The 26,746-nt window shown below is 47.4% G+C and overlaps 1 protein-coding gene across 6 annotated transcripts in view; it reads right to left on the reverse strand.

Annotated features, from left to right (window-relative positions):
• Nucleotides 1-1,593: 1,593 nt before the first annotated feature.
• Nucleotides 1,594-26,746, reverse strand: part of LOC118368159 (sprouty-related, EVH1 domain-containing protein 1-like) — a 76,828-nt gene continuing 51,675 nt past the window's right edge. For all 6 annotated transcript variants that reach the window (XM_035751983.2, XM_035751985.2, XM_035751984.2 and 3 more), the window contains 4 exons: nt 22,666-22,834; nt 19,493-19,539; nt 12,481-12,645; nt 1,594-6,038 (listed from right to left, as the gene is read on the reverse strand). In XM_035751983.2, coding sequence (XP_035607876.1) covers nt 5,346-6,038; nt 12,481-12,645; nt 19,493-19,539; nt 22,666-22,834 — 1,074 coding nt within the window. In that variant the 3' untranslated portion in view covers nt 1,594-5,345. The remainder of the gene's footprint in view (nt 6,039-12,480; nt 12,646-19,492; nt 19,540-22,665; nt 22,835-26,746) is intronic.

Consider the following 26,746-nt stretch of genomic DNA (forward strand, 5'->3'; position numbering starts at 1 on the left):
ACTGGCTAGACCACTCCAGGACCTTGAGATGCTTCTTACGGAGCCACTCCTTAGTTGCCCTGGCTGTGTGTTTCGGGTCGTTGTCATGCTGGAAGACCCAGCCATGACCCATCTTCAATGCTCTTACTGGGGGAAGGAGGTTGTTGGCTAAGATCTTGCGATACATGGCCCCATCCATCCTCCCCTCAATACGGTGCAGTCGTCCTGTCCCCTTTGCAGAAAAGCATCCCCAAAGAATGATGTTTCCACCGACATTGCTTCACGGTTGGGATGGTACTCATCCTTCTTCTTCCTCCAAACACGACGAGTGTAGTTTAGACCAAAAAGCTCTATTTTTGTCTCATCAGACCACATGACCTTCTCCCATTCCTCCTCTGGATCATCCAGATGGTCACTGGCAAACTTCAGACGGTCCTGGACATGCGCTGGCTTGAGCAGTGGGACCTTGCGTGTGCTGCAGGATTTTAATCCATGACGGCGTAGTGTGTTACTAATGGTTTTCTTTGAGACTGTGGTCCCAGCTCTCTTCAGGTCATTGACCAGGTCCTGCCGTGTAGTTCTGGGCTGATCCCTCACCTTCCTCATGATCATTGATGCCCCACGAGGTGAGATCTTGTATGGAGCAACAATAATGTGATAACTTGCCATTCTTTTCACCATATTGTTCAGAAGACTTGTATGATGGCACTTCCAGTCGATATTGTCACATAAGTATAGTATAAGTTCCCTATTTCTATGGGGGAGTTTGGTTGGTTCAACAGGGTTGAGGGTAGACTGAGGTACGCAACTAAATATTGTGATTTTAAATCAAAATCATGCATATTTGGAAAAAATACATTCTCAGCAAAAGAACACAAATAGATGTTTATATCAATGGCAAAATGTATAGGTTATATATATCCTAAGTACAAATTCAGTGAAGGCCACGGGGGACATGACAAAATGCTTAGTGTCAGTTGAAAACAAGATATCTTCTGATAAAGATTACATTCATGTTAGGTTTCTTACACTTCATTACAGGGACATATCAATTTATATATAAAAAAACCTTTTTAAATTAGATGGTGACACAATACTTAAAATATTGGACTCAAATCCTACCATTTCATGGAATGACCCAGATGTGTAAGAAACAGAAAGTGTGCCTTTTGAATTTTGTGTAAAATGTCAGTAGTCTGGTCAAGGAAGCATCATGCAAATTATAATGGCACACTCCACTTACCAAGACCATTACCAGGCATGAGGTCACCTGCTTTTATAGTGAGCCTTGGGGTGGTACCACCCAGCACATCTTGAAGGGAGTGTATTTCATACCAAACCCTCCCTTGATATGACAGGAGCACTATCACGAGTTGAACTACTAGGGGCAAAAAGTGCTAGATGTACTTACTAAAGGACCAAAATATCTAACTTTTGCAACGAACTGTTAAAATGAAAAACAATTTTTCATTGAAGTTACTTATGTACAATTTGGTTGCACAGTGCATATGTAAAGTCTCCACCATATTAATAACACTATGGACTCCCCTCGGATCATAAGGAAACCTGAGGAGGAAAGAGAACGATTGAAGTCTTCAAAAGAATCCCACAAGATTAAAACTCACCATTTTATTATGATAATGTTATTTGATATGACAAATTACAAGTGTATGCAAATGTACATTATATATTTATGAAAAGTAACAAGTTACATCTGTATAAAGAAAATACAACTATGACATGAGTTATTGAACTATACATTTTACATCATATATTTAGAATTTTCAAACCATGGTAGAAATATCTAGACATATATAAACCAATATAACCAGAACAAGAGCTGTTAAGAGTTTTAGATGGAAACTATGATGGACGTGAGGCACTTTTTCAAGGTTGTCAGGATGTAAAGCCAATGGCACTAAGAAACTGACAGAAAAGAGGCATGAGAAAGAAAGGAAACAGGCAGTGTTCACAGAAGAATTAAGACCATTTATACTGCAATTTACAAAACACAAATGTTTTCCACAATTTCGAACTAATCACAGAAATGTTACATCATCAAGCGCTGTAAGAAAAAAACCTACATACATCATCAGTGCACCAAAGCATTGGAGAATTGAAAAGTAACCACTCAACTGCTGTGAAAAGAAACCCTTTTAAGCAATACACTGAACACGTTTATATAGGCATTTCTTTTTAACCCAGACAAAGTCAAGAATGTACATTTTTAAGCATTCCAAAAATATGCACGTTCTAAGACCGAGGGAAGAATAAAAGACTAGCAGCAAAGTGGTTAAGAACTGAAGTCTTATGCAAAGTTAACTGACAGGTAAAACATAAATATATTAAAGCAGACAAACACGTTGCATATATAATACAGTACATGATAGCGAGTTACACTGTGCTGGTTAATGCAGAATGAAACAGATTTCAGTATCTCTCAGCTAAACTTGTATGAATGTACGTCCTACACTTTACTCCTCAGCCAGCAAGTTTTTAAATCAGGTTAATCTAATCTTGGGTTCAGCTTGAGATATGCAGGGCAATCCAAATTACAATATGGGAGAATAAAAACATGGATAAACCAACCAAATGAGCACACACACACACGGTTATATGCGGTCATAGGAACTTGGTGCCGACTTCTCTCTCAAATCAATAAAAAAATTAGTGATTGTATCTAGCAGCTTATATATATATATATACATATATATAACTTTTTTTTTTTTAAATAAGTGGACTGCCACTACTGTACCATGTTAGCACTCTAACCTTCCTCCCTTCATAGAAAACTAGAATGAAACTCCATTAAAAGCTCAATTGTCATTTCCATCATGAACGCCCTCCACTTTCAATGTGAAATAATACTAAAAGGTGACCTATGTACATAATGCTGTCAATTAAAGCTACAGTATATGCTGACAGCAATGACAAATACAGCTCTCTTAATTTCCAAAAAACAAAATGGGATTCTGATCCGGTATTTAAATATAGTGTTACTTATTTATAGGTGCTTGGAGTTTAGTACCTGGGGTAACGTCTACATAGCGTTAGTAAAGTGTCCTGTCACTGACTCAGTGTGGAGAGGTCTATGTGTTTCTCATGGTCAACAGTTTGCATAGAAAGTAAAGAGTGTTGGTTGGTACCTCGCATGGGACATAAGAGAGGGATATGGAAGAAGTTGACTGCCCCCATCCAGTCTGGCGACGACAGGGTTGCCACGTCCTTCTCAAGAAGGGGTGGTCGGGGTGATGGTGTGCATATCTATTGGTTACAGTACAGGGCTGTAATGACAAGCTTTTCAAATAGGGGTAAATTTAAATCCTTTTGATAACGATTTTGTCTAAATCACATGTCAAACTCATTCCATGGAGTGTGAGGGTTTTTGCTCCACCCTTGTACTTGATTGATGAACTAATTAGTAAGGAACTCCCCGAACCTGGGTGTCTAGGTCTTAATTGAAAGGAAAAAAACGAAAACCCACAGACACTCAACCCTCCGTGGAATGACTGACACCGCTGGCCTAAATTATCAAAGAAACCAATTTCTTTGTTCTCAAAAACGATTCCGGAACACAGATTTCTTAAAACAGTGGAATTAGCAATAACATACTGTCTTTCAAAGACGCAGCATCAAATGAATACAACCAGAGGTATGTCTACAGTTATTGTGGCTATGTTACTAGGAGTGAAATATGGATTTCAACAAGGACCTTCATACTGCATCTCCCCATCAGCTTTCAACAAAGTCAGGTTTGTAACCATGAGTCAACATAGTTATCAGTTTCTATGATCACTGTGCTTGACATCTCACTGCATATGAAGACCTACGCACATATAGTGTGTAACAAACAATCATACCCATATGCTATAATTACCTATAGGCAAATGCCCTTTGACATTTAAAATGAGGTACCTGTTCATTCATGACTGGGCAAATGTTAAACTATGTATTCTCTGACTTACCATGGACAAGCTGCAAAATGACTTAACAGTAGTACATTTGACTCGTAACAAATGCTTCAAATCACAAGGGGACAGACATCAAGTACTTTTGAAATTTGAAGATGGTGCTGTAACCAAAGCTTGGAGACCAGTGCTTCCAAGGTTGGCTTTTCGCACACAAAAAGTGAGTTTTAGTTGGTAATTTCTAGTTTCAGACATTTACATTTAAGTCATTTAGCAGACGCTCTTATCCAGAGCGACTAATAAAAACAAAAGGTTTTCCCCAAACTAGTCTAATTTAAGTGCCTTGTTCAACAAAGGGGCACTCAAGACCCCTTACTCACCAACATTAAACAGAAAAACTTGCTGGTTGAGGAAAAACTTCAGCTTTAAATAAAAAACAACAGTTTTACCATGAAGCGAAGATGTGATGGAGTCAAAATAGAAAATCTGGTAAAGTACCTGGAATTTTGGTCTCATGGAAGGTGAGTCAAGAAGTGCTAACATTAATTCTTGACTAGTTCGGGGGATGGAGGACTGCGAAAGACTTTACCATATTTTCGCTCCTGTTCATGGAATTGATCACTATGTTGGAATGCAATTAAGTGGTCCAAAACACCTTACCAAAACAAGGAAATCATTCTAACATCTAGCTATGTCAGACTGTACCAGCAAAAGATAAAAAGGTGTTACCTTCTTTTATTGTTCAACATTTGATGAATAGGAAAAATAAGGAAACACGTACACATCCACCACAGCAACTGTTAAATGACTCAATAAGAATGGTCTTAAGGTTAATGTACCATTAGAATTGTGTGAAGGGGGATAAACATTTCTAGTGCACCTTCTCTAACAATTACACCGTCAGCGAACGCTCGAGTCATAAAGGACCTGCCAATGTTACCCAACTACAAGTTCACAACAACATATCCCTTTTTGCAGACTTCACGTTTGTTTTCCGTGTGCACAAATGGTTTCTTTTCTTTTCTTGCTGTTTTTGTGTAGTTGCTGCTCTCTGTACAAAAGACAATATTCCTTCATAAAGTTACACATTACTTGTAGGGAGAGTGACATGGTGGCCTGGTTGTTGTGTGTATTATGTACGAGTGTGAGTAAGAGTGTGTTTGTTTAATAATATTTCCATGTCTGCTAGTCTCAATGCCTTCTCCTCGCGTTCAGCTCCTGAACTCTACATCACGCTCAGAGCCCGTAAAGCACAAGGTTAGTCCTCCGCTGCTCTCTGCGTCGAAGGACACAAAAGACCTCCAGAGCCCGGCGTCTACAACAACATGTCACCCCCTCTGAGGTGAATGAAAAACAAGGTTGCCGGCATTTGAATACCCAGCTTTTTTCCGCTTTCCTGTGTCAGCTAGCTGTGTTGTGGGTAGGTCATCCCGGGTGAGGGGTCAGAGTTCAGTCAGGTCACCCAGCGGCCTTGTGCTTGCCCCCGCAGCATCTGCAGGCCTCCCCACAGTGGTGGCATGCTCTCAGAGGCAGGTAGCAGCACATACAGGGAGCGATGAAGGATAGTGCCGTCAGGGCCAGCCAGCGCAGGCAGAACTGCTCGTCAGCAGTGTCACACGAGCACGGGTCCGAGAAGTCTCCCTCCGAGTCGGACATGCAGTGGTACAGCATGCTCTCGGCACAAAGCATGCAGCTGACTTTATAGATGCACTGCTTGATGGGGTCAGGAGCATCCTGGCACTGGCCCCGCTGGTTGTCCTCATGGTTGAACATTTCCCGGCAGTAGATGCAGCGAGAACGCTCCCCGTCTTCCCGCCTCCGCCGCCCTTTTTTGGACTTGAGCAGCGGTGAGGGCTGCACCTTGGAGGAGTCTTTACCCAGCCCTAGCCCTGTGCCCATGCCCATACTCCCAGGGCCTGAGTGGGACTCCATGCCCGGCCCCTCAGGGAAGAGGTACTCACACTTCTTGCTGTCCAGTTTGTGGAACAGGGCAGGGAAGTCGGGGTCCTCTCGCTCTGCCTCCTGCTTCCACATGACTGGGTGGCGGTAGTCCTCGTAGCCGCGAATCAGAACATCCTTGCGAGGGTTGATCCTTACAATCTCCTCCTCATCCATGTGAAAGCTCACATGGCGTGTAGACTTGAAGGACACCTGATGGAGACAGTGTTATTTTATGTAATTCAGTTCAGCAGTGTCAGTATATATTTAATTTATTTGAGTATGCATCGTGAATGATCTTTACTGTCCTTCCACGTCATGTAGGACATTCTTCAGAATTAGTATACCTTATTAAACTAGATCTAACATGGAGGTTTAATCTCCAGTGGTAATACAGGGCTATTCATATACTGTAATATAGTGGGTCACGGGTCCAACTTAGGGAATGGAAAGTGGCATTCCCACCTGACTTGATATGAATAAATTAACATTATAAAAATGGAGACTATTTGCAACAAGGCACTAAAGTGATACTGCAGAAAAAGCGGCAAAGCAATTCACTTTTTGTCCTTGAATAAAAAGTGTTATGTTTGGAGTACCACACTCCATTTTTAAGCATAGTGGTGGCTGCATCACAGTGGAGGCTGTTGGGGGGAGGATGGCTCATAATAATGGCTGGAACAGAACAAATGCAATGGCATCAAACACATGGAACCCGTGTGTTTGATGCATTTAATTCCACTCCAGCCATTACCACGAGCCATCCACCTCAATTAAGGTGCCACATTATGTTATGGGTATGCTTGTAATCGTTAAGGACTGGGGAGTTTCAGAATAATAAAAAAGGAATGGAGATAAGCACAGGCAAAATCGTAGAGGAAAACTTGGTTCAGTCTGCTTTCCACCAGACACAGGGAGATTAATTCACCTTTCAGCAGGACAATAACCTTAAACACAAGGCCAAATCTACACTGGAGTTGCTTACCAAGAAGACAGTGAATGCTCCTGCGTGGCCAAATTACAGTTTTGACTTAAATCTACTTGAAAATCTATGGCCAGACCTGAAAATGGTTGTCTAACAATGATCAACAACCAATTTGACAGAGCTTGAAGAATTTATTGAAGAATGTGCAAATGTTGCACAATCCTGGTGTGGAAAGCTCTTAAGAGACTTACCAAGAAACACACACAGCTGTAATCACTGCCAAAGGTACTTCTAAAAAGTATTGACTCAGGGGTGTGAAAAAATGTCAAAATTAGATATCTGTATTTCATTTTCAATAAATTAACTAAAATGTCTAAAAACCTGTTTTAATTTTGTCATTATGAGATATTGTGTGTAGAGGGGTGATATTTTGAATTTATTTAATCCATTTTGAATTCAGGATGTAACACAATAAAATGTGGAATAAGTCAAGGGCTATGAATACTTTCTGAATGCACTGTATATTTACATATCTCCCTCAGTTACCTCGAACACCTGCACATTGTCCCGGTACTGTGTACTTATTCCTTGTGTAATTATTTATATTTTTCTCCCTACCCGTTCTTCCTCTCCTCCCTACCCGTTCCTCCTCTCCTCTCCACCCGTTCCTCCTCTCCTCTCCACCCGTTCCTCCTCTCCTCTCCACCCGTTCCTCCTCTCCTCTCCACCCGTTCCTCCTCTCCTCTCCACCCGTTCCTCCTCTCCTCTCCACCCGTTCCTCCTCTCCTCTCCACCCGTTCCTCCTCTCCTCTCCACCCGTTCCTCCTCTCCTCTCCACCCGTTCCTCCTCTCCTCTCCACCCGTTCCTCCTCTCCTCTCCACCCGTTCCTCCTCTCCTCTCCCCTCCCCTCCACTCGTTCCTCCTCTCCTCTCCCCTCCACCCGTTCCTCCTCTCCTCTCCCTCCACCCGTTCCTCCTCTCCTCTCCCCTCCACCCGTTCTTCCTCTCCCTCCACCCCTCTTCCTCCCTCCACCCGTTCTTCCTCTCCCCTCCACCCGTTCTTCCTCTCCCCTCCACCCGTTCTTCCTCTCCCCTCCACCCGTTCTTCCTGTCCTCTCTACCCGTTCTTCCTCTCCCTCTCCTCTCCACCCCTTCTTCCTCTCCTCCCTACCCCTTCTTCCTCTCCTCCCTACCCCTTCTTCCTCTCCTCCCTACCCCTTCTTCCTCTCCCCTCCACCCGTTCTTCCTCTCCTCTCCACCCGTTCTTCCTCTCCTCTCTACCCGTTCTTCCTCTCCTCTCTACCCGTTCTTCCTCTCCTCTCCCCTCCACCCGTTCCTCCTCTCCCCTCCACCCGTTCTTCCTCTCCCCTCCACCCGTTCTTCCTCTCCCCTCCACCCGTTCTTCCTCTCCCCTCCACCCGTTCTTCCTGTCCTCTCTACCCGTTCTTCCTCTCCCTCTCCTCTCCACCCCTTCTTCCTCTCCTCCCTACCCGTTCTTCCTCTCCCCTCCACCCGTTCTTCCTATCCTCTCCACCCGTTCTTCCTCTCTTCTCCACCCGTTCTTCCTCTCCTCTCTACCCGTTCTTCCTCTCCTCTCTACCCGTTCTTCCTCTCCTCTCCCCTCCACCCGTTCTTCCTCTCCTCTCCACCCGTTCTTCCTCTCCTCTCCACCCGTTCTTCCTCTCCTCTCTACCCGTTCTTCCTCTCCTCTCTACCCCTCCTCCACCCGTTCTTCCTCTCCTCTCTACCCGTTCTTCCTCTCCTCTCTACCCGTTCTTCCTCTCCTCTCCCCTCCACCCGTTCTTCCTCTCCTCTCCACCCGTTCTTCCTCTCCTCTCCACCCGTTCTTCCTCTCCTCTCCACCCGTTCTTCCTCTCCTCTCTACCCGTTCTTCCTCTCCTCTCCACCCTTCCACCCGTTCTTCCTCTCCTCTCCCTCCTACCCGTTCTTCCTCTCCTCCCCTCCACCCATTCTTCCTCTCCTCCCTCCACCCGTTCTTCCTCTCCACCCGTCTTCTCTCCACCCGTTTCTTCCTCTCCCTCTTCCTCTCCCTCTCCTCTCCACCCGTTCTTCCTCTCCCTCTCCTCTCCACCCGTTCTTCCTCTCCTCTCCCCTCCACCCGTTCTTCCTCTCCTATACCCTCCACCAGTTCTTCCTCTCCCCTCCACCCGTTCTTCCTCTCCTCTCCTCTCTACCCGTTCTTCCTCTCCCTCTCCACCTGTTCTTCCTCTCCCTCTCCTCTCCACCCGTTCTTCCTCTCCTCTCCACCCGTTCTTCCTCTCCTCTCCACCTGTTCTTCCTCTCCTCTCTACCAGTTCTTCCTCTCCACCCGTTCTTAGTTTCCCTCTCCTCTCCACCCGTTCTTCCTCTCCTCCTGTTCTTCCTCTCCTCTCTACCCGTTCTTCCTCTCCCTCTCCACCCGTTCTTCCTCTCCCTCTCCACCCGTTCTTCCTCTCCCTCTCCACCCGTTCTTCCTCTCCCTCTCCTCTCCACCCATTCTTCCTCTCCTCTCCACCCATTCTTCCTCTCCTCTCCACCCATTCTTCCTCTCCTCTCCACCCATTCTTCCACCCATTCTTCCTCTCCTCTCCACCCATTCTTCCTCTCCTCTCCTCTCTGCCCGTTCTTCCTCTCCGCACTACCCGCTCCTCCTCATCTCCTCTCCACCCGTTCTTCCTCTCCTCTCTACCCGTTCTTCCTCTCCGCACTACCCGCTCTTCCTCTCCACCCGTTCTTCCTCTCCTCTCCACCCGTTATTCCTCTCCGCACTACCCGCTCCTCCTCTCCACCCGTTCTTCCTCTCCTCTCCTCTCTACCCGTTCATCCTCTCCGCACTACCCGCTCTTCCTCTCCACCCGTTCTTCCTCTCCTCTCCACCCGTTCTTCCTCTCCGCACTACCCGCTCCTCCTCTCCTCTCCACCCGTTCTTCCTCTCCTCTCCACCCGTTCTTCCTCTCCTCTCTACCCGTTCCTCCTCTCCTCTCCACCCGTTCCTCCTCTCCACCCGTTCTTCCACTCCTCTCCACCCGTTCTTCCTCTCCCTCTCCTTTCCACCCGTTCTTCCTCTCCTCTCCACCCGTTCTTCCTCTCCCTCTCCTCTCCACCCGTTCTTCCTCTCCTCTCCACCCGTTCTTCCTCTCCTCTCCACCCGTTCTTCCTCTCCTCTCCACCTGTTCTTCCTCTCCACCTGTTCTTCCTCTCCTCTCCACCTGTTCTTCCTCTCCTCTCCACCTGTTCTTCCTCTCCTCTCCACCCGTTCTTCCTCTCCTCTCCACCCGTTCTTCCTCTCTACCCGTTCTTCCTCTCTACCCGTTCTTCCTCTCTACCCGTTCTTCCTCTCCTCTCTACCCGTTCTTCCTCTCCTCTCTACCCGTTCTTCCTCTCCACCCGCTCCACCTCTCCTTCCCACCCGCTCCACCTCTCCTTCCCACCCGCTCCACCTCTCCTTCCCACCCGCTCCACCTCTCCTCTCCACCCGCTCCACCTCGCCTCTCCACCCGTTCTTCCTCGCCTCTCCACCCGTTCTTCCTCGCCTCTCCACCCGTTCTTCCTCGCCTCTCCACCCGTTCTTCCTCTCCCCCCGTTCTTCCTCTCCACCCGTTCTTCCTCTCCACCCGCTGCACCTCTCCACCCGCTCCACCTCTCCTTCCTACCCGCTCCCTCTCCTCTCCACCCGTTCTTCCTCTCCACCTGTTCTTCCTCTCCTCTCTACCCGTTCTTCCTCTCCTCTCTACCCGTTCTTCCTCTCCTCTCTACCCGTTCTTCCTCTCCTCTCTACCCGTTCTTCCTCTCCTCTCTACCCGTTCTTCCTCTCCTCTCTACCCGTTCTTCCTCTCCTCTCTACCCGTTCTTCCTCTCCTCTCTACCCGTTCTTCCTCTCCTCTCTACCCGTTCTTCCTCTCCTCTCTACCCGTTCTTCCTCTCCTCTCTACCCGTTTTTCCTCTCCTCTCTACCCGTTCTTCCTCTCTACCCGTTCTTCCTCTCTACCCGTTCTTCCTCTCCCTCTCCTTCCGTTCTTCCTCTCTACCCGTTCTTCCTCTCTACCCGTTCTTCCTCTCCCTCTCCTTCCGTTCTTCCTCTCCACCCGTTCTTCCTCTCCTCTCTACCTGTTCTTCCTCTCCCTCTCCTTCCATTCTTCCTCTCCCTCTCCTCTCCACCAGTTCTTCCTCTCCGCCCTACCCGTTCCTCCTCTCCGCCCTACCCGTTCCTCTCCGCCCTACCCGTTCCTCCCCGCTCTTCCTCTCCACCCTACCCGCTCTTCCTCTCCGCCCTACCCGCTCTTCCTCTTAACCCGCCCTACCCGCTCTTCCTCTTAACCCGCCCTACCCGCTCTTCCTCTTAACCCGCCCTACCCGCTCTTCCTCTTAACCCGCCCTACCCGCACTTCTTCTCCGCCCTACCCGCTCCTCCTCTCCGCCCTACCCGCTCTTCTCCGCCCTACCCGCTCCTCCTCTCTGCCCTACCCGCTCTTCTCCGCCCTACCCGCTCCTCCTCTCTGCCCTAACCGCTCTTCTCCGCCCTACCCGCTCTTCTCCGCCCTACCCGCTCTTCTTCTCCGCTCTTCCTCTCCACCCGTTCTTCCTCTCCTCCATACCCGTACAGCAATAGAATACATTTTAATAACATGCCTACTTTTAACCCATCTTAAATGAATGAAAATGAAACATTGCATATTTAAAGAACTGCCCCAGGTTTTGAAAGCGCTGCGTTCCAATGACTCCCTATTCAGCTGTGAATGGACCATCAACGAGCTTACGCTTTCTACGTATTCCCCAAGGTGTCCACAGCATTGTGACATAGTTTTACGCATTTCTGTTGAAGAATAGCCGTAGGCGAGCACATTGCGTTAGTGGTCACATGGTGGCTTAAAGTACAGAGGTAGCCATTACTCCAATCGGTCCTAGAGAAAAACGAATTGTCCCGACGGATATATTATCGAATAGATATTAGAAAAACACCTTGAGGATGGATTCCAAACAACGTTTGCCATGTTTCTGTCGATATTATGGAGCTAATTTTGAATATTTTTTTGCCGTTGTGGTGACCGCAATTTCCAGGCAATTTCTCAGCCAAACGTGAAGAACAAACGGAGCTATTTCGCCTACAAAAATAAGATTTTGGGGAAAAAATGAACTTTGGCTATCTACCTGGGAGTCTTGTGAGTGAAAACATCTGAAGTTCAAAGGTAAACGATTTAATTTGATTGCTTTTCTGATTTCCGTGACAAGGTTGCCTGCTGCTAGCAAGGCATAATGCTATGCTAGGCTATTACAAACTTACACAAATGCTTATCTAGCGTTGTAAAGCATATTTTGAAAATCTGAGATGACAGGGTGATTAACAAAAGGCTAAGCTGTGTCTCAATATATTTCATTTGTGATTTTCATGAATAGGAATATTTTCTAGGGATATTTATGTCCGCTGCGTTATGCTAATTAGTTTCAGGCGATCATTACACTCCCGCATGCGGGTTTGGGAGTCACTAGAGGTTAAAAAGGCCATCTTCGCAATCAACAATGGCCTAGGCCAAGGCTCCTTTCACTCGCTCCCAGTCTGCCTCTCTCCTCAGCAGCAGGAGCATGTGAGGCGAGTGGCGGGAACCACTTTTAGCTGGACATAACTTATGTTTTATTGAGTTGCAATTGGCTGACAGATAAAAAGTCGGACTTCATAATTCCAGGTCTGTTGTACCCGTGAAGACTTCCAGTCTAGAGGTGTTTGGTACTGACCTGAGGCGGCAGGTAGTGGTGGTTGCTGGAGGGAAACTGGTCAAAGGGCTGAGCGCGGACGTAGCAGCCCCGGTAGGGTTCAGTGGACACCACATTGTGGACACTCAGGGGGGAAAAGGGCTCCTTCATTGGCGTACAGATGGAGGGCAGCGCCTCACACAGGGGCTGCAACACAACGACAAAACTTCTATATCATTCATTTTTCACATTTCACCTTAATTATACAAGACACCATTATTATATTTCACAAGTAGGTATAAGAAGTATATCACTGACTCACATTAGCAGACACCATTTATATTCTAACTATATTTGTCCCACATTTGTCCACCAGGTAGCGCCCAGAGAACACATTTCTCCCTGTGCCTTTGCCTGTGATATGAGATGACTCAAGCCCCTTCTGTTGAGAACTCAAGAGTTCCTTTCAGCCTCCCATGTGTTCTTACAGGCATTTTATTGATGACAAATCCTAGTCAACTGTATTGGACAACTACTGTTGAGAACTCTAACACACACAAATACATGTATACATACACCCACCAGCCTATTAGGTGACAACAATGGACTATGAGCTCTGAGCTAGAACCGGTACGGAGGAGAAGAGGTAGAACCGGTGCGGAGGAGAGGAAGAACTGGTGCGGAGGAGAGGTAGAACCGGTGCGGAGGAGAGGTAGAACCGGTGCGGAGGAGAGGAAGAACCGGTGCGGAGGAGAGGAAGAACCGGTGCGGAGGAGAGGAAGAACCGGTGCGGAGGAGAGGAAGAACCGGTGCGGAGAGGAGAGGAAGAACCGGTGCGGAGGAGAGGTAGAACCGGTGCGGAGAGGAGAGGAAGAACCGGTGCGGAGAGGAGAGGTAGAACCGGTGCGGAGGAGAGGTAGAACCGGTGCGGAGAGGAGAGGGAGAACCGTGCGGAGGAGAGGTAGGGAGAACGGAGGAGCGGAGGAGAGGGAGAACCGGTGCGGAGGAGAGGGAGAACCGGTGCGGAGGAGAGGGAGAACCGGTGCGGAGGAGAGGGAGAACCGGTGCGGAGGAGAGGGAGAACCGGTGCGGAGAGGAGAGGTAGAACCGGTGCGGAGAGGAGAGGTAGAACCGGTGCGGAGAGGAGGGGTAGAACCGGTGCGGAGGAGAGGGAGAACCGGTGCGGAGGAGAGGGAGAACCGGTGCGGAGGAGAGGGAGAACCGGTGCGGAGGAGGGGGAGAACCGGTGCGGAGGAGGGAGAACCGGTGCGGAGGAGAGGGAGAACCGGTGCGGAGGAGAGGGAGAACCGGTGCGGAGGAGAGGGAGAACCGGTGCGGAGGAGAGGGAGAACCGGTGCGGAGGAGAGGGAGAACCGGTGCGGAGGAGAGGGAGAACCGGTGCGGAGGAGAGGGAGAACCGGTGCGGAGGAGAGGTAGAACCGGTGCGGAGGAGAGGAGTGGTAGAACCGGTGCGGCATGGAGGTAGAACAGGCCTAATGGTGAGTTCTTAATGATGGCCAGCACATTTCAGCACTCACACAAGCATGGAGCTCGCATCTGCGCACATACACACAGCCACACACTTAGACATGCAGTCGCACACAAATTCTCTCACACATATTGGTACACAAACTTATACGCAGTAACACAAAGATGCATATTCTCACACAGATAAGCATATACTTTGTATTTGAAACACAAACAGAAACACACCGTTCCTCATTCAGGCCTCACACTGCCTCGCTCACTCACACTGCCTCGCTGACTGCGTGTGGAGGAGGCTGCTGGCTCTGGTTAGTCAGTGCTGTGTGTAAAGTAGCCCACGCCAGTGTTTTAACACACAGCGGAAATCTGGTTTGCTCCCAGCTGCTGCTACAGTAATTACTGTCCTGTGGTTGCTAAGAGATGCTTCCTTTGACCCCCCTTCTTTCTCTTTTTACCCTCCTCTCCCCCTCAGACTGCTAAAATATTGTGCATGTGTGTGTGTGTGTGTGTGTGTGTGTGTGTGTGTGTGTGTAGCAGTCTGAGCAGGAATGCCAGAATTAGGAGGGGAAAGAAGAGAAAGAACAGAACAGGGAAAAATAAAAAGTGTGTGTATGTGAGCATATGCATACGTGAGTGTGTATGCATGTGTGTGAGAGAGAGAGCACAGCCAACAAATCTGCTGAGGGAATGTCATAAACCAACTCCAGCTGGAGAAATGCAGGCCAGAATTTAAAATGCCAGATGACAGCTGTGTGTGTGTGTGCGTGTGCGTGTGCGTGTGCGTGTGTGTGTGTGTGTGTGTGTGGGAGAGAGCGGGAGAGGGGGTTAGGGGGATGAAATTGGAACCAGACTTGGGCTTCCTTTTAAAGCGCTGTGCTGAGCCCCTCCATTCAAAAGGCATGCGTGGGTGCCAATCTGGTTCCGATCTGACCCCAGAGATGTGGAGATGGTGGGGGGTGACCTGGCTCAGGACCAACATACGAGCTCCACGCGGTTCCACCCTCCCAGGCACACACAGGGGAAGGGGCTGGCCTGCTGTTTGTGCGTTGTATCAGTGACTCAAAGACTCCCAGGTCCAAGCATCTGCATGTTCACATTTCATTGTGAAGCATCCCAAGAAAAAGGAATTCAGATGTGTGTTAGAGAGGGAGAGGAGGAGGGTAGAGAGTGGGATTGTGTATGAGTTCTTCAGTGTTACGGATGATGACTCATCCCTAGAATGCAACCTCGTAATGCTGCTCAGCCCTGCTCTACAAGGATTCTACTGGGGCTTCTCTCCCGTACGCTTTCTCCTCAACCAAACAACCGGACTAGAACATGCCAGGTGCCATTTGACCCACATTTGGGGTTTACTTGTTTAATCTCTCCAGGACTATGGCACCCCACCTCGTCACAAAGGTCACATGGTCCTTCTGTAGCTCAGTTGGTAGAGCATGGCGCTTGTAACGCCAGGGTAGTGGGTTCGATTCCCGGGACCACCCATACGTAGAATGTATGCACACATGACTGTAAGTCGCTTTGGATAAAAGCGTCTGCTAAATGGCATATATTATTATATTATTATTATATATTACTTGGTTGAGTTCAAATCACACCCAACACTACATTTCTACAAGTCCTATATCTATTTAAGATGGAGAGGCTCATCCATCTCCCTCAGTGGATATCGTGCAGTACAAAACAGATGTGGTTTTGCGTTCTCAAACACCTGTCAAATGTTGCACCTAAACAGGGTTCTGCAAGGAGGGTGGGGGGTGTATGCAATTTGTGCAGTATGTCAGCCTTTGAGTGTGTATGTATGTGTCGACTGTGTGATTATGCATGTGTGTGACTGGCTGTGGGGTGTGTGGTGTCGGGGTGAGAGGAAGACTGTGGCGTTTTGGTGGGGGTGCTGAACCCTGCTGGGCAGGATGTTCTAGACGCTACACACACAGCAGGTTAAGGGGTTCCAGAAACCAAGAGACCTGGCTGGCCATTGATGTCTGCATTGGCTCAGAGCTTCAGATTATAAGGGGAAAACCAGACATCCCTCCCAAAACAATACTTGGCAGACATGTCACTAGGCCAGTCCAGCTTATGTAGAGAAAGACTAGGCTAAATCCAATACAGGCCCAAACAAGGCTCCAGAGTGCCCTCCAGCCCATGTCAAAGTGACTCGTCTCGTGGCTCTCGGCTGGGCAACAGCACAAGGTCACTTTCAACTAAATCAATTAATGTTAGACCTTTGATGAATAAATGAAACTGAACAAAAAACTCTGAACAAATGTTTTGTCTGTGTACACAGTTCCCATCATTGGAGTCATATTCTGTGATGCAGCAAAGGCTGTAACGTGTTAAATTATGAAGAGGTGCAGGCTAATGTCACACATTGTGTGGTGGCATTTAAGTGGAGCGTTCGTTATCTCTCTAGCTGGGTGGCTTGGTGTTAGAGTGACTAGCCTCACGGTTTCTCGTCCGTGTAGCTCAGGTCACAGACCGCAACACTCGGATGCCAAATTACCACGGCGACACCCTCAGTTGCTCACTCACTGAACCCCCCTTTCCTCCCACCGCCTGCTCTTCTGCTGCTTAGCAACAATGCTGCTCTCCACATGAACAGATTCCCCCTCCCTCTCACGCCCTCTGACCTTCTCTACTCCACTCAGTGAATGAGGTCAGATACTGAGGGGTCAAAGGTGACTGCAGCCCAGCCACCGGGTCACTGATGGACACAAAACTAACAAATACTGAGAACTAAAGAGCAGCAGGAGCTACTAAATGGTTGGCTTGGCAGGTCTTCTGAAACAAGGACTTTCTTTAAGGGGTTCAGTTTGCCATGTATACTTAGCAAATATCAAATCAAATTTTATTTGTCACATACACATGGTTAGCAGATGTTAATGCGAGTGTAGCGAAATGCTTGTGCTTCCAGTTTCGACAATGCAGTAGTAACCAACGAGTAATCGAACCTAACAATTTCACAACTACTACCTTATACACACAAGTGTAAAGGGATGAAGAATATGTACATACAATTATATGAATGAGTGATGATACAGAACGGCATCGTCAAGATGCAGTAGATGGTATAGAGTTCAGTATATACATATGAGATGAGTAATGTAGGGTATGTAAACATTATATTAAGTGGCATTGTTTAAAGTGGCTAGTGATACATTTTTAAATACATTTTTCCATTATTAAAGTGGCTGGAGTTGAGTCAGTATGTTGGCAGCAGCCACTCAATGTTAGTGGTGGCTGTTTAACAGTCTGATGGCCTTGAGATTGAAAAACAGCTTCTGTCTCTCGGTTCCTGCTTTGATGCACCTGTATTGACCTCGCCTACTGGATGATAGCGGGGTGAACAGGCAATGGCTCGGGTCGTTGTTGTCCTTGATGATCTTTATGGCCTTCTTGTGACATCGGGTGGTGTAGGTGTCCTGGAGGGCAGGGAGTTTGCCCCAGGTGATGCGTTGTGGAGACCTCACTACCCTCTGGAGAGCCTTACGGTTGTGGGCGGAGCAGTTGCCGTACCAGGCGGTGATACAGCCCGACAGGATGCTCTCGATTGTGCATCTGTAAAAGTTTGTGCTTTTGGTGACAAGCCGAATTTCTTCAGCCTCCTGAGGTTGCGCCTTCTTCACCATGCTGTCTGTGTGGGTGGACCAATTCAGTTTGTCTGTGATGTGTACGCCGGGGAACATAAAACTTACTACCCTCTCCACTACTGTCCCGTCGATGTGGATAGTGGGGTGCTCCCTCTGCTGTTTCCTGAAGTCCACGATCATCTCCTTTGTTTTGTTGATGTTGAGTGTGAGGTTATTTTCCTGACACCACACTCCGAGGGCCGTCACCACCTCCCTGTAGGCCGTCTCGTCGTCGTTGGTAATCAAGCCTACCACTGTAGTGTCGTCTGCAAACTTGATGATTGAGTTGGAGGCGTGGGTGAACAGGGAGTACAGGAGAGGGCTCAAAACACACCCTTGTGGGGCCCCAGAGTTGAGAATCAGCGGGGTGGAGATGTTGTTACCGACCATCACCACCTGGGGGCGGCCCATCAGGAAGTCTACTACCCAGTTGCACAGGGCGGGGTCGATAACCAGGGTTGATGAGTTTGGAGGGTACTATGGTGTTAACTGCTGAGCTGTATTTGATGAACATCATTCTCACATAGGTATTCCTCTTGTCCAGATGGGTTAGGGCAGCGTTCAGTGTGGTTACGATTGCGTCGTCTGTGGACCTATTGGGGAGGTAAGCAAATTGGAGTGGGTCTAGGGTGTCAGGTAGGGTGGAGGTGATATGGTTGTGGACTAGTCTCTCAAAGCACTTCATGATGACGTAAGTGAGTGCTACGGGGCGGTAGTCATTTAGCTCAGTTACCTTAGCTTTCTTGGGAACAGGAACAATGGTGGCCCTCTTGAAGCATGTGGGAACAGCAGACTGGGATATGGATTGATTGAATATGTCCGTAAACACACCAGCCAGCTGGTCTGCCCATGCTCTGAGGACGCGGCTGGGGATGCCGTCTGAGCCTGCAGCCTTGCGAGGGTTAACACGTTTAAAATGTTTTACTTACGTCGGCTGCAGTGAAGGAGAGTCCACAGGTTTTGTTAGCGGGCCGTGTCAGTGGTACTGTATTGTCCTCAAAGCGAGCAAAGAAGTTGTTTAGTCTGTCTGGGAGACATCCTGGTCCGTGACAGGGCTGGTTTTCTTTTTGTAATCCGTGACTGACTGTAGACCCTGCCACATACGTCTCGTGTCTGAGCCGTTGAATTGCGACTCTACTTTGTCTCTATACTGACGCTTAGCTTGCTTGATTGCCTTGCGGAGGGAATAGCTACACTGTTTGTAATCGGTCATGTTTCCGGTCACCTTGCCCTGGTTAAAAGCAGTGGTTCGCGCTTTCAGTTATGCGCGAATTCTGCCATCAATCCACGGTATAAATACCACACATTGTACCATCGTGTCACAAATCTGATGGGGTTTTCGACTTGAAGTGTTAAGGAGCCGTGTTGTTTCTACACCACAAAATCAACTTGGGTGTGTAGTCATATACCTGTACTCCCACTTGTTCAGTTTGTGAAAACCTTTCTAACCGCACCTGTAGCTTGTGAAAGCTCAGACTGAAGAGGACAAAGTGATTACCAGCTCCTTTATCAGCTTACCAACAAAGCAGAGCTCAATCTATTAACAGACGAGGAACATGAGTAAATACAAATGCTTCCGATAATCCACGCAATTATTTTTACACAATTGGGTTCCCCCAGGTATCAGTTTTGACCAGATGACAGATGCACACACCTAAGCCGTGTGCACACTCGACAACTCCCCAGCAAAGGAAGGTAAAGGTAAGGCCCTGGCTGTTCAAACAGACTCAAATCCTAAAGACAACTGGCAGAGTAGAAGACAGAGGGGCCTGAAGCAGTACAGATTTCCCTCTTCCCTGCTTCCTGAATTCAAGTACCAGCAAGAGAACTCAAACACACACTAGACTTGTGAGAAGTGGAGTTAGTCCTACAGCAAACCTCAGTGCTAGCAAATAGAGACACAAGTACATGGAGAATATGAGGACCCCAGTCTTTGGACTCACCTGTAATCCATCTTCAAGAGAGTCCGAGTCATCAAACGCGGGACAGCCTGGAAAAGAGAAGATATAATAAAATCAGATATTCAAGACTTCCAGCTACACAGATACAGGTGAGCTACAGAGAGAGACAGAAAGAGTTCTCATAACACACAGTATGTCCACACGTCACCAAGTCCCTAAAAATGACTTCCCCACAAGTACGTCACTGGTGATCGAGGAAAGAGAGAAGCCATTAAGGGAGGTATGGTTGGCAAAGACTTCCATTCACCCGAGAACAGCTAAAAGGTAAATGAAAGCGTTGTGTTGGTGGGACACATGGCCTAATGAAATCGACTCTCTACTTGTAAAAGTGCAACTCGAGTAGAGGCTAAAAAGCCTTGAATGTTGCATTCACTGACACCTATTGTCAAGAAAGTACTGATAAGAATACTAAGTCAATCGTACTGTTGAACTCGTACCAGACTCTTAGCAACATCTAACGTCTAAAACAAGCTTATCCTGAAATCTTGGGGGAAATAAATTAGTCCAAAGTTAAATGTTGGCAGTAGTGTAGAAAACAGATATTAGCTCATTTCCACTGGGACGGACGAAGAGGAAACTGTTTGTACCGGAGGCATCAAGAGGCTCTTTTAAGACTCCTATTTCACTTAATTAGGATCACTAAGACCTCATTTAAAACGAGCCAGGCAGGCAGCAGGAGAACCCAGGCCTCCGTTTTTTACTTCCGTCTGTGTCTCTCTCCGTTAGTTTAGAGAAGACCGAAGAATATTGTTGGAGCATTGAACAGCGTGTGGGTATCCATGTTCCTGTCTGTCAGTCTGCTACGGTGCTACAGGTCGTCTGTCTGTCTATAGCACGTTGAGACAGCGACGACTCTGCCAGTGCTGGGTCACGGAGCTGCCTGGGCCATGTGTCCGCTGTTCCCATGGCAACAGAGGACCGCAAGGCTGACACACCACACACTCAAACACACACTAAGAAGAACACACACACACTGCAGTCCGGCAGCAGAGCGATGCAACAGGAATACAAAGGAACCTGCCTGTGTGGAGAAGAGGTATTACACAACACTGGCAGAAAACAGAGGAAGCTAGAACAGATCAGAGGATACAGTGAGGAGAGGAGTCGAACAGGCACTGAGAGCTAAGCAGCAGTCTTATTATAAACCCATGACTGACAACAAGACCAAAGACAGGTAGCCTAGCAGTTAAGAGAGTTGGTAGAGTAACCGAAAAGGTCGCTGGTTCGATTCCATAGCCAGCCAGGTGGAAAAATCTGCCGTGAGCAAGGCAGTTAACCACCAACAACAAATGCTCCCTGGGCACAGATGATGATGTCGAATAAGGTAGCCCTCGCACCTCTCTGATTATTGGGTTGGGTTCAATTTGGAAGACAGATTTCAGTTCAATGCATTCAGGTCTGCAACTGACTAGATATCACCTTTCCTTCCCTTTCCCATAGGCCTGTGTGCTAATTCTGCTAATATGCTTGTATTGATCATCCGTACCTAAAATATCCATAGCTAGAGTTATAAGATTATTTTGGTGTGGTCCATTGTGCTTTATTAATTTAAACAATTGTCATGTTGTTAGACCCCATCAGTTTGCTCCACAGGTCTACAGGGCAGAGGACCGGAGGAGATACAGTAGAGCCCAGGCCAGGTTCTAGTCTTAAGTAACACAGGTCTACAGGGCAGAGGACCGGAGGAGATACAGTAGAGCCCAGGCTAGGTTCTAGTCTTGAGTAATGAAGGGCAGGAGGCTGGATGGCAGATTGCTGAGCTGGCGGCTCTCCTGCTAATTGGATGACTTTGCTACCTCTGGCAATACCTCTGCTGGAAATGCGTAACAGAGCCCCAAACTGTTGTATAAACTTCAGGCTATCTCCAACCAGGTTAATGTAGACTAGCCTCAGCCCATCTCCAACCAGGTTAACCTTTCTTCAGCCCATCTCCAACCAGGTTAACCTATCTTCAGCCCATCTCCAACCAGGTTAACGTAGACTAGCCTCAGCCCATCTCCAACCAGGTTAACGTAGACTAGCCTCAGCCCATCTCCAACCAGGTTAACCTAGCTTCAGCCCATCTCCAACCAGGTTAACGTAGACTAGCCTCAGCCCATCTCCAACCAGGTTAACCTAGCTTCAGCTCATCTCCAACCAGGTTAACCTAGCTTCAGCTCATCTCCAACTAGGTTAACCTAGCAGAGCCCAGCTCATCTCCAAACAGGTTAACCTAGCAGAGCCCAGCTCATCTCCAAACAGGTTAACCTAGCAGAGCCCAGCTCATCTCCAAACAGGTAAACCTAGCTTCAGCTCATCTCCAAACAGGTTAAGCTAGCAGAGCCCAGCTCATCTCCAAACAGGTTAACCTAGCTTCAGCTCATCTCCAAACAGGTTAACCTAGCTTCAGCTCATCTCCAAACAGGTTAACCTAGCTTCAGCTCATCTCCAAACAGGTTAACCTAGCAGAGCCCAGCTTATCGCCAAACAGGTTAACCTAGCCCAAACTTCACCGAGCCTATTCCACAGAAAAATATGCCTGCAGCAACAAGATAGTAACATTTAGTGGATAATGTTGCTTGACCGGTAGTAAGGCAATTAGCTGACTAAAATTAGGCTACATGAAAAGTGCAATAATGTTGATATTACTGTTTCAGTGTATTTATGTAAATCACAAAGCTCATCTGCATGACCTGCGGTGCAGGAAAATTCTCAACAAAAGATTTATCCTACACCTGTACCTTAAAGCCTGAACTCCTGAACTCCAAATTCCAGATGGCCCCTAATCCTGACCTAAAGGTGTCCCTCAGCTTGTAGACCTATCCTCTGACTCGACTGTCTGGGCACGGGCTTGTCAGCCTGTACAGGAAGTGGTGCCCTTATGTCCTAGACAGCTGGCACAGATAAGATAGGAGAGCCAATCATAGGTGAGTGAGCCAGGAGCAGGGGAAGTCATCACAGCTAATCAACACTACACATCTACCACCAGGAGAATAGGCCAACCATTACATGTCACAGACATAGAACAACACACAATGACACACACACACAGCAACCAGCACACACAAATTAATATGAACACAGGCATAATGTCAGAGGAGTCTACAAAAGCATATGTTCTGTGAGGTGAGACTGTACTGAGGTGGACTGAAGCTCAGGGGTCCTTCCTAACCCACCTTGGTTGATGTCCTCAATGGCCCTGCGGATCCCTCTATCAAAGGCCCTGGCGTCTGCAGGACTCTGGAAGGTCAGGCCAAACTTCTTGTCGTTGATCCTCCAATGGTGAAATATGGGGTTGACCTTGTTGTAGACCAGGTCCTTCTTTAGAATACACTCCAGAACAACCTGAACAGCGAGAGAGAGACATCTGCTAGTGACTTGCAGTTCACATTTTTCTAAACTGACATTTCAGTCATTTAGCAGACGCTCTTATCCAGAGATACTTACAGCAGTAAATAAGTGTTAAGGGCCTTGCTCAGGGGAACATACTTGCCCAACGATCTTAACCACTAGGCTACCTGGCCAGATGGTAAAACGTTGGTCCCATTACCTTAATACAGAATAATATGATACAGAACCACACAGCACAGAATCTAGTCTAGATTTCTCCAGAAGCAGCTAGAAAACCCAAAAATCAGTCTCTCACTCGAAAAGCAAAGCCGTGGAAAGTAGAAATCCAACATGGTATAGGAGTGTAAAATCACTAAATGGAAACATTGCTATTTACCCCTGTCTGAGGGAGCCTTTGAGGAACAGACATCTAACCGCCATCTTACTCATCACCCTAAGCTGTTTAAATGTGTCCCGTTTAATTACAACTCGTAGCGTGTTGCGAAATGAAAAGCCCCAACCCTGGATAAATTGAAACACTCCAAATCCAACCAAATAGCCCCTTTCCTCCCCTCTTCATTTGTAAAACAGATTACAATATAGTGTGGTTTTATTTTACAAACGATAAAGCTGGAGGGTAAGAACCGTTTTGGAGCCAGGCACAGAAACTAAGTGTGTGAAAGAGAGAGAGATATTATTAATCAAGCCTGTTGGGTGGCCTCCAGCCCTTCCTCCAGCCCTTCCTCCAGCCCTTCCTCCAGCCCTTCCTCTAGGCAGATTCAATGAAATGAGATATGGCCATTAGTCTAAGGCTTTGGGAGAACGTGCACGACGACGAGGGCGAGTGAGAGGGTGCGCGTGCACGTTGGGTTGAATAAGGGCGGGAAGGGACGACGTTGTGTGGCAACTTGTGCATTCTGTTAGACGTTCATGTTTGAAACCGTTACTAGGGGGTTGTCTACGACATGGTAAGCTGTGCTATACTGTCACCTTTATAACAAAAACGGCAGTATTAGTAAATAAAAAAAGATTGGCAATAACATTTAATTGTCCCTATGCAAAAATAACATAAGAGACCGTAACACAAAACAACAGTCAAAGAGACTCAAGCCCCAATGGCATCCTGACGGTCAGTATATAAATCATTGTCACCGTGTACAGCTTTTTTTCTATGTTTGATAAGAGTGCATACATGGCAGCTGAATGTGTGGGTTGGTGATGTATCTGGTGTGTGACGGATCGCATGAGTAGTGCACCAAAACACCTATTACAAATAGGCCTATTTGCTGGAAATGCAGGTGTGTAGACAGACAGGAGTGTTTCGCTCGCCCAGAGAAAGCGAGGAGTAAGGGTTCAACACTTGTGTTTACACAGAGCCTGTGGAGGAAAGGAGGGAGGGAGGGAGAGAGAGAGAGGCGGGAGGAGGTGTCCGCCTCTGGGGCTGATTGTGGGAGGCGAGACTGAGCGGAGCCGGAGTGGGTAAGGTGAGCAGCTTGCCTGGGAGAAGAGGAAGTATCGTCGTTGAGGAAGGATGCCACTCAACACCGCATTCATTCAAGTCAGGGAAATAGAGAGGTGGATCCACAGAAAGGTGGAGAGAAGAGACCAGAGAGAGAGACCAGAGTAGAGACCAGAGAGAGAGACCAGAGTAGAGACCAGAGAGAGAGACCAGAGTAGAGACCAGAGTAGAGACCAGAGTAGAGACCAGAGAGAGAGACCAGAGAGAGAGACCAGAGTAGAGAGACCAGAGAGAGAGACCAGAGTAGAGACCAGAGTAGAGACCAGAGTAGAGACCAGAGTAGAGACCAGAGTAGAGACCAGAGTAGAGACCAGAGTAGAGACCAGAGAGAGCGAGGGAGAAAGAAAATTCAGATGTAGAATCTTCATTTGAGCCAGTCTCCTACAGCAGGAAAATAATCAAGCAGCAACAGGAAATGTGAATTGTGAGTGAACAATTTTGTAGCAGTACATTTTTAGTAAGGGAAAATCAAGCCAAATTTAAAAGTGGAAATTACAAACTGTAGAAGCCTTTTTAAACCACAAATACACTAAGTTATCGTGCAACAGGGGGATCAAATTAAGAACCTATGTATGTATGTAGGAGACAGAGGTGTGGCGAGAGAGGGATTGGTAAAGAGATAGAAGGAGAGAGAAGATGATTTGAATTCAGAGTGTGTTTTAACAGATTGGGAGAGTTTGTAGTTGCACTCTGGCTTTTGTGACAGACGGAGGACTGATTCCACTCTGAGATGTTATCAAGAGGACAGGACTGTTTCTCTGTGTGAGAGCAGAGGACAAGCAGACACCAAACAGCAGACATAAATGCCACATACATTCATTCAGTTATCCATTTGATAATCTAGCAAGCAGCAATACTATATCTATAAACTAATTACAAAAACCACTTCCCATGCATATCGAATAACTGGGGCAGAGTCCTCTTAGTTTGTACAACCTCTTATCTTTATTAATTTATGTGTTAAGAACAAGTCTATAACATCCTGAAGGAAATTAGTTGGTTCAATCTTTCTTAATTAATCCAATACAAAAGTAGCCTATTGGGCAGGCGACACAAACAAATAAGTACATCTAAGAAGGTTAGGTTAAATCTAGCAGTGGAGAAAGAAATGCCATATTAGAGAGAGTCAGAGAGCTGTTATAATCTGAGAGCTGGTAATTCAGCAGCCAATTAAAGCTGTGCTCTTTGACAAAACACAGAAAACGAGTGAGAGGGGGAGAGAACAGAGAGAAGGGGGGTCAGAGAGAGCATAGAGAGAACAGAGAGCGAGAGTAGAGTGTGAACAGAGAGAGTAGAGAGTGTGAACAGAGAGAGTAGAGTGTGAACAGAGAGAGTAGAGAGTGTGAACAGAGAAAACAGAGAGTGAGTGAGCGAACGCACAGAGACAGCGAGAGAGATGAGCGAGAACGGAAAGAGAACAGAGAGAACGGAAAGAGAGAACTGAGTCGGAATATAGAGAGCGAGAAATACCGGAGAGAACAGAGAGAGAGAGAGGGCGCAAGCTAGGGAGAGACAGAAAGAACACAAAGAGAACAGAGCGAGAGAGTGAACAGAGTGTGAACCAGAGAGAGAGAGAGAGAGAGAGAGAGAGAGAGTGAACAGAGAGAGAGAGAGAGAACGAGAGAGAGAGAGAGAACGAGAGAGAGAGAGAGAACGAGAGAGAGAGAAACGAGAGAGAGAACGAGAGAGAACGAGAGAGAGAACGAGAGAGAACGAGAGAGAGAACGAGAGAGAGAAAGAGAGAGAGAGAACGAGAGAGAGAGAACGAGAGAGAGAAACGAGAGAGAGAACGAGAGAGAGAGAACGAGAGAGAGAGACAGAGAGAGAACGAGAGAACAGAGAGAACAGAGAGAACAGAGAGAGAACGAGAGAACAGAGAGAACAGAGAGAACAGAGAGAGAACGAGAGAACAGAGAGAACGAGAGAACGAGAGAGAACGAGAGAGAACGAGAGAGAACGAGAGAACGAGAGAACGAGAGAGAGAGAACGAGAGAACGAGAGAGAACGAGAGAGAGAGAACGAGAGAACGAGAGAGAACGAGAGAGAGAGAACGAGAGAACGAGAGAGAACGAGAGAGAGAGAACGAGAGAGAGAGAACGAGAGAGAGAGAACGAGAGAGAGAGAAAGAGAGAGAGAGAGAGAGAACGAGAGAGAACGAGAGAGAGAGAGAGAACGAGAGAGAGAGAACGAGAGAGAGAACAGAGAGAACAGAGAGAGAACGAGAGAACAGAGAGAGAACGAGAGAACAGAGAGAACGAGAGAACGAGAGAGAACGAGAGAGAGAGAGAACGAGAGAGAGAGAGAACGAGAGAGAGAGAGAACGAGAGAGAGAGAGAACGAGAGAGAGAGAGAGAGAGAGAGAGAGAGAGAGAGAGAGAGAGAGAGAGAGAGAGAGAGAGAGAGAGAGA

Source organism: Oncorhynchus keta, chromosome 35 (assembly GCF_023373465.1).
Source record: "Oncorhynchus keta strain PuntledgeMale-10-30-2019 chromosome 35, Oket_V2, whole genome shotgun sequence".
Classification (NCBI taxonomy): domain Eukaryota; kingdom Metazoa; phylum Chordata; class Actinopteri; order Salmoniformes; family Salmonidae; genus Oncorhynchus; species Oncorhynchus keta.